This window comes from Rutilus rutilus (genome assembly GCF_951802725.1).
Source record: "Rutilus rutilus genome assembly, chromosome: 22".
Lineage (NCBI taxonomy): Eukaryota > Metazoa > Chordata > Actinopteri > Cypriniformes > Leuciscidae > Rutilus > Rutilus rutilus.
In genome coordinates this window covers 17737731-17749013 of record NC_140227.1, presented here as the reverse complement: position 1 = coordinate 17749013, position 11283 = coordinate 17737731, and the positions used below count along the sequence as shown (strand labels likewise).

At 40.0% G+C, this 11283-nt stretch overlaps 1 protein-coding gene across 3 annotated transcripts in view; it reads right to left on the bottom strand.

Moving 5' to 3' along the window:
• Window positions 1-328: 328 nt before the first annotated feature.
• prickle2b (prickle homolog 2b) overlaps window positions 329-11283 on the bottom strand; it is an 86454-nt gene continuing 75499 nt past the window's right edge. For all 3 annotated transcript variants that reach the window (XM_084396121.1, XM_084396123.1, XM_084396122.1), the window contains 6 exons: window positions 7769-7882; window positions 7498-7635; window positions 5987-6190; window positions 4945-5131; window positions 2402-3256; window positions 329-1752 (listed from right to left, as the gene is read on the bottom strand). In XM_084396121.1, the coding sequence (XP_084252247.1) occupies window positions 857-1752; window positions 2402-3256; window positions 4945-5131; window positions 5987-6190; window positions 7498-7635; window positions 7769-7882 (2394 nt within the window). In that variant the 3' untranslated portion in view covers window positions 329-856. The remainder of the gene's footprint in view (window positions 1753-2401; window positions 3257-4944; window positions 5132-5986; window positions 6191-7497; window positions 7636-7768; window positions 7883-11283) is intronic.

The window sequence follows — 11283 nt, the reverse complement described above, 5'->3', positions numbered from 1 at the left end:
TCTTATTGCTTAAACAGCAGCATAACTGACAATGAAGGTTTAGAATCTAAACACAGAGCAAAGCTTGAGTTGGAGATAAAAAAACATTTCAGCACTTTTAAAATCCCAAGTCGGAGATGTAGATCGAAACTAATCCTTGAATTGTTATAAAGCACTGTCATTAGCAATGAGGTGTATCAGTAAGCGAGGCCAGCCATTTGGCTCATTCGTTGCTCTGTGGTCTTTTGCATTGATACATTGAACAGATGGCAAGTGCGTTGGTGTCTAATCTGAGTCAGAGATCACAGAATGCTCTGATGATGAAGAACCAAGAGCTGTCAATCAAATCTCTCACAGAAATACTCTTTAATTTCTAATACAGGACAAAAATCAGCAAATTAACGTGCATGCCTTTACTATTTTCTCTACATTTTGCTTAGTACATAAATGGTTCTATTGATACAAAATATAAAAATATGTGGTACATCATTTACAGATAATTTACATTACATCCTTAACTTAGTAAATTTCTTCATTCAGTTGCCTATATACATCTTATTAATGGGATTTTCAGCCCAAAGCAAACACCATACAAAAAAGATCACTGTGCCTGAATGGATTACATAACGGAAAATTGCACATTAGTTGTAACAAATGTGGCAACAGTGCTGCGGATTAAAGAAGTCCCTAAAAAGTGTAACATCCAGAATAATTTGTAAATATCACATGGGAAAGCATGCATATGCAATTGAGCCATGAACAAATTAAATTACTGCGTTTAATTCACTGTTAGCCTCACAACACCGAAAAGCCTTTCAAACTATATTGACGGGAAAAATCTTGTGCAAGGTTGTGCATGATGCAGCAGGTGTGACTTTTATGAGATAATGCAGTTCTTGCTTTTCCTACGTTTGCGCGTGTGTAACTGTCCTCGGCTCTCGAACTGACCGGTTGCGCCGAGTCCTGAAGAGTTGTATTTGCGTAGCAGCTCTTCGCTGGTCATGTACCTCAGCTGGACCGGTCTGGGAATTGGCTCACCCAGAAAATACCCTTCATCTTCTGACTCGGAAGATGAGGAACAGGTTGAGCACCAATCGTCATCGTAATCGTACTGGTCCCATGAATAAGGGCCCTGGTGTCGGTGTAGAGCGGGGTTTTGAAGCGTGAGGTCGGAGGTTGTCCGAGGGCAAGGTCTGAAAGGCTGCTGTCTCAGCCTGCCACTTCCACCACCGTAGGAGTCCCGTGACCCACGGGGCGGCGGGAACTGGTCATAATCCTCACGAACATGAAGTTGAGATCGTTTCGGAGCTGGGCGGCGCTCGGCAGCGAGGTTAAGTGCGTTTTCCGAACGGGAACGCCTGGAGCGGCGAGAATGATGGTGGTGGTGGTGTCGACGCCGTGGCTCTTCACGGTCGATGCTTCGACGGTGGGTCCGTTCACTCATGGGTGGTAGACGGGCGTTGTTGGCGTTGCTAACCAAACTTACGCAATCCTCCTCCTGATAGGCAAAACCAGGCGGTAAAGCATTAATTCCAGGAGGTTCACGGGAGTATTGCACAGGGTATTTGACTTGAACCGGGGCTTGAAGATCCAGGTAGGGCTGTGCGGAGTTCAGGCTGCGCAGAGATTCAGAGCTGTGGAACTGCACAGAGGAGTTGAGGGTGCCCATGTTGCTCTTTTCAGACACGTTCATGCCGGAATCTTTGCTCAAGTCTGGCATTGAAAAGCGAGACAAGTGCTCCTGCCGTTTACTGCCGCCATCTGCAGAGGTGCCTGTAGACATCAAACATGTAAGACAGCTGTAATATTCTCTTGCCTTATAAACTGAGTGACAGTACAGGAAAAAGTTGAAAAATAATAAACTAGATTTGTTAAAATCCCAAATCCCAAGAATGAACAATAGTAATTGCTAAGGCAAGCACTACTAAATGATAACCTTAACATTTTCAGTGCTCAATCAAAATATAACTTTTGACAAAATAGAATTTCTGTGCAAAAGTTTGGGGTCAGTGAAATTTTTTTTAAGAACTTAAAGCATCAAGGTTTCCACAAAAATATTAAGCAGCACAACTGTTTTCAACATTGATAATAATAAGAAATGTTTCTTGAGCAGCAAATCAGCATTTTAGAATGATTTCTGAAGGATCATGTGACCCTGAAGACTGAAGTAATGATGCTGAAAATTCAGCTTTGCCATCACAGGAATAAATTACATTTTAAAATATGTTAAAATATAACAGACTTATTTTAAATATTACATATATTTTTACTGTATTTTTGATTAAATAAATGCAGCCTTTGTGAGCATAAGAGACTTCTTTCAAAAACATAAAAAAAAATCTTAATAACCATAAACTTTTGATTGGTAGATAGTAAATGAAATAAAGAAAAAATAATCAATACAATTATAATAATAAAATACCTGTAGCATTAGATAGAGCCAGTGACTCCATAGAGCCATGTGGCGTCTGCTCCAGTGGTGTGAGCTGTTCGCTAAAACCAAGTGCACTAATTGGGTTCCTGCTACGGCCCATCTGTGGTCCAACATCCTTCTCCTTCTGGAATACATGCAGGCTCACTGAGCGCTTATCCATGAAGCTGTTGTGTGGAACCTCATTAAAGCTCGTCTGTGATCGCAGTGCAGGTTGGTAATAGTCCTCTGGTCCCGGCTGGAACCAGTTCTCATTCAAAGACTGTCCTTTGAGAGCAGATACAGGGGGTCTCTTGGAGGCAACAGGCTCTTTAGGCCTTGGATCTGCTGGGTGACCAGGGGACAGATTTGAGGAATAGGAAGTCCGGATGTTGCACTGACTGAGCAAATGAAGAGGGTTTGAAGAGAGTTCATTACGGCTCTCGTACCCATACATCTCAGCCTGCGTCTTCCAGGATGGAGATTCTCTGTTCAGGCTGGGCGTTTGACTGGACAGACTAAGCAAATCCATTTGCAGGGACAGTGGGTCAACATCTGCAGAGTAACGCCCGGCTGAACCTTTCCCTCCCTGGTTCCCATCTCCTCCACTACCACCATTATTGCTCTTGTTGGATTTGGAGCTGCTGCGCCGGGCCTCACGTGAACGGGCGCTCTGGAATGCAGAATCTGACGAATCAGAGCCGTTCTGGTCATCGCCAATGCTACATGCCCGAGAGCAGAAGATCTGACCCTGCTTGGGTAGAAAAGGACGACCGAGCAGGGACTTCTTACAGCGAGCACAGCTAAAACAGGCCTCGGTGGCATGCCAATGCTGGCCATCATATGTCATCTGACCCTGGTCAATACCTGCACAATAAGAGGACATCCATTACACACAGGTCATAAGCACCTATGGACAAAATTAAAACTCAAACTATGGGTCAATATGACACACAAAAAAGCCTACTATACAGAAAAGGAAAAACCATCTAGTTTAAAACATGCCAATGTACTCTTTGAATTCATGCTAGCTCCATGTTCAAATATATTTTTCAAGTTAAAATGCAGTTTTTACTAAGGCCCTGTTTACACTTGGTATTAAGATGTGTTTTGGTCGATCGGATCACAAGTGGACGATGCTAAATACAGGCGTAAACGGGGTCTGAAATGTTTTGAGCTTGTCCACTTTCGACCACTTCCAGAGGTAGTCAAAAATGCATTCGACTGGATTGCTTTCGTAGTGTAAACGCTCATGTGGTTGAATGCATTCGAACAGCCACCAGAGACCGCCTGCGCTCCGCCTACTGACCTAATGAGTAAACATTATGTGAAGTGTGCTAGCCACACGGGAACAACTTTTTTGGCTGAAGACCCAAATTTGGTTTGAAAAACGTACCAAGCACAACGTTCTCAACGCGTTCGCCTGTTCTTGCGGCTGGGCTGTCAGAGCAGAAACGAAAGCTGCTACTCTCCATTTGTTTTTCTGTTGTCTCCCGTTGCGTTCATATTTTAATTGCGTGATCTTATTTCCTCCATTAGATCGAAAGATCTGAAAAAAAACATTCATCTACCCTCCCTTCAAAGAAATCAGGACAGAAGTGGTCGAAAGTGGACAAAAGAGACGGATTAAAACACCAAGTGTAAACGGGTATGTCTCCGTCGTCTACTTATGATCCGATTGATCAAAACGCATCTTAATACCAGGCGTAAACAAGGCCTACGTTTTTTTTTTTACCTTGACACGCATTCTTAAATGGTTTGCAAAAGTTTTAAGCAGTTGAAGTGAAGCAGAAAAAAAGCCCTTTTTAAAACGTATACAGAAAAATGAAGATTAATACGGAAATTAAAACTATCATAGAAGAGCTTTATTCAAGTTACTGTCCACATGATTTGCAGTTAGTGTATTTTTAAAATAATAGGTAGGACAAAATAAAATTAGCATCATGTCACTGACTTCTCTATTGCATTGCAGCAAATGCACAAGAGAGTAATCCTTTAGACATGACATAAGAGTACTTAAAATTATAATGCATGTTATAGTTGCGTAAGCTTAAAATCGAGCGGATTTAAATGACAGATACTTAAAGTAAACAAATGCAGAACAAAGATGTCATTGAAGGATTGCATCCTTCTCGAGAGGTGTAGACGTGTTTGGAGAAAGCTGATTATACGGTGTGCCACATATTGCAGAAATACATTCGATTTTAATCACAGTTCTAAAGCAGCCGCGCTCTAATGGACAACATCTGTTTTGAAAACCCGCACTGATGCTTCCTGTTTATAATCAGTTTCATGAAATTACTTTCTGTGGTCCTGTGTGGAAAGTAATTCCGGATTGAATTTCTACAAAACAAGCTGCCAAAACGTCGAAGGTGAATGCCAGACTAAACTATCAACTTGCAAGCTCTTTATGTTTAATATCTTAACGATAGACAAAAAGCAGGTCAGTCGTCTCTTGGCATTTGCTACGGTGCAATTTCGGCAAGAGCAAAGCGGACCCGCCGCACGTGGATGCTGAGGGGATTCCAGGTCGGCACTGATAGATGGGCTCTTACCAATGTGTTCCCCGCAGGAGTCGCAGTACTCGGCGTACAGGGACTCAAAGCAGGTGCAGCAGTACGGCCGGCCCTCTTTCATGATGTAACGCTGGCCGCCCAGAACCGTCTCGCACTCGAAACAGCAAAAGTGCTTCATGTGCCAGTGCCTGCCCTCTGCCTCTGTGCACTCATCCGAAAAAATGATCTAAGAGACAGAAGCAGAGAAAAGAGGGATCACTTTTCTGCAGTGGAAGTGACAGGACTGAAGCTAAAGGGTCTGCTGAGGCAACAGACTGAGCTGCAGCACAGCAGTAACTCCATTATCACTATAGAGATGAAGTTCTGTAACCATGGTAATCATGCAACGTCTTCAGCTGTCTTTACATAAAATGGGAACTAGAAAAACAAGGCTCGTTCAGTTGAATCTTTAACTGCACAATGAGAGACAACCTCCATTTTGATTGCATTTGACAAGATTTAAAGCATTCGGTTTTCTTGTGCACTTTACATTTACAGCGAAAAGTTGCGGACACATTACTGAAAGTGCAACGAAAAAAGGTCCATTGTCTACTGTCAATGGCGTAGAGATGTATGAAACACTGCAGACAGAAAAGTCATTTTAAACCTAGCAGTTTTCTGTCGGATAAAATGTGGCAAATTCATGTGATCTTGAAAATGAGAAAACCCTGCAAGGGGAACTTTTTCGGTCTCATGCAAAACTCCTGATCGCATGGATTCCTATTGGGATGACTGGATTATTTTGCGAACAATGGTATACGTGACCGCATCTAAATGCAGTCCTCTCAATAGGAATCCATATGTACAGTGAAAACATTTCCCTGTATGGATTTCACATCGGAATTACTTTTAACACGCAACAAATATAAAGCTGCTTGTTTTGGAAGTGACCTCTGACTAAGCGGTGCTTCATGTATCGCTACACTATTGACAATGGACCTGTGAGTTTTACATTAGACAGCCATGGTTAATTATCATGTACAAGATACATACTAATGTTAAGAGGTTCATGTCTTGTAATAGCAGGGTGAGAGTATCTCACCTCATCGCAGGCCGAACATCGAGGTTTGAGTCTCTCAGCATGGTGGCGACCACAGAAGATCTTCCCGTCCTGGTAGAAGTAGATAAGATCCACCAGCAGCTCGTCACACATGCTGCACACAAAGCATTGTGGGTGCCAGCACACCCCGTGGCCCGCACGTGACGCAAAGACGGCAATGTCACCTCCGTTTATCTGTCCCCCACACTAAAAATGTGAGAGAGTTTAAGGGTTAAAAAGAGTCTTGTTGACATTTATAGGTCATTTAGCAGCAGGGTACAAGATTAAATCAATACTCATTATCTTGAGACTCTAATATTATGAACAGATGTGTTTATAGATCGACTAGTTGTCCACCAAATGATTAGATATAAAAACTAAAATATGTTTTAATCTACATGCTTATAGAGGGAGATTAAAATGGGGAAAAAATCTTTAAACTAAAACTGCATTTTGAGATCCCTGTATTTATGCATCAGGCTTTATTTTTAAATTTATTTAAGAATGCATCCTATGGTGTAAACTTCCACTCTGATCAGACAACCCACCCTGCAAATTTTTTTTTTACATTTTTTCTTTTTTTATGTTTTTGAAAGTCTGCACACAAAGGCTGTATTAACTTTATCAAAGATATAATAAACACTGTGATAATGTGAACAATTTAAAATAACTGTTTTCTATATTAATATATTTTACAATGTAATTTATTCCTGTAATGGCAAAGCTGAATTTTCAGCATCATTACATACATTACATTACAATGCGTCCTTGCTGAATAAAAGTATTAATTTCTTTACAATTACCAAACCCAAACTTATGTATGAAAGTGTGCGTATTTTTTGCATATCCACAGACAAAAAAAAAAAAAAAAAGACAAAAAAAAGAATTTGTAACAAGAATTTGTAACAAGTAGCCACCATATTCTATCTGCTATATATAAAGGAACAGCTGACATTAGCTGTTTTTTTCATTAAAGTTCTCATTCAGCATTTCACAATATCTTGCATTATGCGGAGAGTCAGCAAATGTTTAATGGGCCAGGCAGATGCATGCCCGTCACCTTCGAGACCAATATTTATTGGAAAAAATGCATCTTTTCAACAGCACTGGGAGCTAAATGAGAGCTTATAGCTTATATGTCACAGTAGAGGATACATTTAAAAAAATGCACCCAAAAAAGCCAAACTGTGTCAGTGTGACATCTGTTCCTGAGAGGTAACAGAAGGGGAGAGAAACAAGGCAGGTGGTCACAGACATGCATATCCAGCTTAGATTCAGCTCTTATTCACTTACTGGCACTAACATGACATCCCAGGTGGACTTACACATAAAACCTATAGAGGAAGCCTTAAAACCGACAATGAAAATAAGCGGCTAAGAACAAAACTACCAGTTTCAATGAACCACTGAAGCTGATCTCTTCCTGTGGCCACAACACCCTCCACCCCAAACTATGATTCATTCAAATGCCACACACACACACACACACCCACACAAATGAACACTTTGCACACCTGTTCACAGATGGCTCCAGTCATGGTCACCGGGAAGGGCCTGACGTTACCGCGGCCCAGGTTCTCCCTCTTCCTCTGGTTGCTGAAGAGCTTCAGCTCTCGTTTTTCCTCATCATCCAGACTGTTACAGTATCGCACCTGCACAACAAGAGCTCAGGTCAGTGGTGTCGCGTAAAAATGGACAGACACGTGTGAAAAATGATGGCACGCACAAACATACATGCTTTTTGAGAGGTGACCTTTTCGTGCAAAGAGCCCAAGCTGATCTTACCTCATTGTCGTGTGGGGGAAGCTGATGCAGAAGCTGTTTGATGCGATGCTTCTCCCCAGGACTGTTCACGTATGGTACTTTATCCTCCGGCAAAGAGCTGTAATACTGATGTACCTGGAATGACATTGGAGTACAATATCAGCTCTGAATTACTTCAATTCATGATAGTAAATTAAATAAAAATTATATTAATTTATTATTATCGTTTAAATACATAAAGGAAATTTTGCAAAAGCCGGTTTGAGTGGGACAAAGTCTTGTTTTCAAGTGGTTTGTAGTCACAAATTGGAGGGGTGATTTCATGCTAGCAAATAAATAAAACAGAAAGTACTTGGTGCCAAAATCACAAATGCAGATGCGATTATTGCTAGTAAGCTGATGCATAATGATAATAATAATACATTTTATTACACAGTTTGTTATTTGCGAGTCACAAACACAGGGGTGAATAACTAGTAAATTACTATTACTGACACATATTTTTATGATTATTCTTCAAATAAATAAATCAATATGATAAAACATTAATAATAAAGCACCAGAAGGTTTGAGGGCCACCAAGTCTTGTTTTCACATGGTTTGTTAAATCAAACACTTGGATTTTGGCACTTGGGTGAGACTGTTTCTATATCCCTGTTGGTGTTAACCCCTTCCCCCTATTTCGCCCAAGGTCCTCTCCTTTCACACACGCAGCTATAACAGTCAGAGTGATTTATGGATGAGCAATGCACGAGTTAATGGAATCGGCCCCTTCTATCCCCCCTGACGTGTTTAAATGGAGGACCCTTTATCTCAAGATGATAAGAATGCATATCCAGATCTCATCCCAGCTTAATTAACCATAGCTTTACATTTTTGAATGAAAATGGACATTATCATTATCACAGTTGTCTAATCAACATAATGAAATTTAAGTGTAATTACATCACACATTTCATTTCATAATTGGCCAAATAATGAGAGCATGAGTCTACATTACACTATAATATAATTGTGTGTAGACTCGTGGCTGACTTTTTGGAACGCAAACAGGCCAGTGAAGAATTCAGACTTAGCAGGAGCCATAATAAGGTGCTTGCATCCTCAGACCAACCCGTCCAAACCTATTACACAGATCTGATGGCCTAATGGCTTAATCTGATATAAAGCAGGGGCCATCTGCCTCTGTCAACAACCAGGAATAAGAAACAGTGCTGAATACAACTGAGAAACTGTAATGAAATAAAGCCTAAGCAAGCAGCGTTTTCACTATGTCTGAACATATCTGCAAAAAATAGCTTTTGTTAAATTAAATGAAGCGGAAATAAAATTAAATAAATTAGATTAAAATTTGTAACTAAAACAACGTACACAAAAATGAGAAATGTTAAAGTGTTAATATTACAAAATCCAAAATACTAAAATTAAAGTTATGTAGAAACGTTTAAAAAAACTAACAAAAATGACAGAACATAATGAAATTACTTAAAATAAATTAAAATACAAAATTTTATAATAAAAAAGCTAATTCAAAATATTATTAAATATTTATATAGTATATGAATTATATTAAAATAACACTGCTCCAAAAATAATTACTGTTTTCTAAGAAAGTAGTGAAAAAAGATATATAGTCTATATTACACCCCATTTTTAGATTAATGGTTGTCAACGAATACCAAAATATCAGTTGCTGTTACACATGAAATTTCACAGCAACTAATACAATAGCAAAAGCTAATAAATTTCCTAAATACTAATTGTACTTTTAATTGAAACAGATTGCAGTTCCCTTTGGTGTCACTAGGGGTGCAAAACTACATTCAGCTTTAAAGAACAACATGAATGTCATATTATTACTTTCCATTGTGTTTTTACCAAGCAGCGTGAATGAGTGATACGTAAAGACACAGATGAAATACCGCTTATCTCAGAGTCACATCAAAATGTGTTTTACAAGAGCCAGGATACATTTGGGATACGGTCTGAAACTAAATGATCAGCTTCTTCTGTAATGCGTGGGATTTGTTTTCAGAGCCCCATCCATGTCCGGTGTTTAATGCCTCTCTGTAATAAGGAGCTGTCTCTTTAAACGAGCTGATTGCTCTTCTGTTGCTTGTGTTGGCCGGTACAGTGTCAGCAAGGGGTTTCGTGCAGGACTCGTGCAGAGGCTCTTTTGGGATAGCTGAAAAATTACACGGAACACCAACTGTGGTCTGGTCCTGGTAAATTACAGTGGAGACATCCAACAACAACACACTCCCTGGGCAAGTAAAAGAACTGTTGTGACGCAGCGATCAGAAGGACATGGACCCAGAGCCCAAAGCACTCACACAGAGGAACAGCTTGTGGAAATAACTATAATCAGCAGGAAGGGATCTGGCAACCCGCCCCGGTGTCAAGGGATCTTGCAACTGCATTTTGCGCCAGACAGAGAGAGAGGGTGAAGAAAATGCAAATGCTCTTGATTTGAGGGCAAACCAACCAGAGCCCAGACAGCTGTTTTCCATTGAACAGAGAAAGGAGGCATAGCACACACTGGATGACACAGTAAATATGCACCATAATTTGTTGAAGAAAAATAAATAAATTAAAAGAACTGGCTCACAAAGGTGTTATTGCAAAACACTTTTGCTGCTATTGAGGTAGAGCACGGGTAAGTTAGGGACAGGTTTGGTGGTATGGTTAGGGTTAAGGGGTAATGGAAGGGTCAACACCAGTGTAATTATGTGTGTAATTACAGAAATTAAGCACAATGAGATGGAACTGGATAAATATTCTGAATGTTCCAATCCAATCTGACTTCTGACCTATAATGCTGCCTGAATCATAATCATATACTGTTCGTTCGTTGGCCAGAGGAGAACTGGCCTCCGACTGAGCCTGGTTTCTCCCAAGGTTTGTTTCTCCATTTTGTCACCTGATGGAGTTTTGGTTCCTTGCCACTGTCGCCTTTTTCAACCTTTGTTGCCATTGGGTTTTGGCTTGCTTAGTTGGGGACATTTAATATTCAACAATATTATTAATCTGCCTGCATTGACACCATTATATGAGAACTGAACTGAGCTGGACAATGACATCACGGTTTTCTCCAGAGCGGCTATATAAATGAATGAATTTCTTTTTTTTTTACAACAAAAATGAACCATCACTGAACTTAAGCTGGACTATGATGCTATTTTCTTCTAGAAACAAACTTTGTTACATTATTTTCCTGTTATCACTGTAAAGCTGCTTTGAAACAATCTGTATTGTAAAGAGCGCTATATAAATAAAGGTGACTTGACAATGTAAAGAAAAACTTTACACAAGTGCATTGTATCAAATGAATAATTGTAAATAAATGTTAGTGCAGTTGTTAAAAGACACTTGATAAAAAAGAATGAGTCAGCTGATTGTAAATCAGACTACACGGTTTACGTAGTATATTCTTGATTCACTAAAACGAACCAGTTCATAAGAGTCATTTGTATTCAACATGTATTTGGATCAACATGGATCTGCTTAGCTGACTCAAAATGATGGACCATTACATT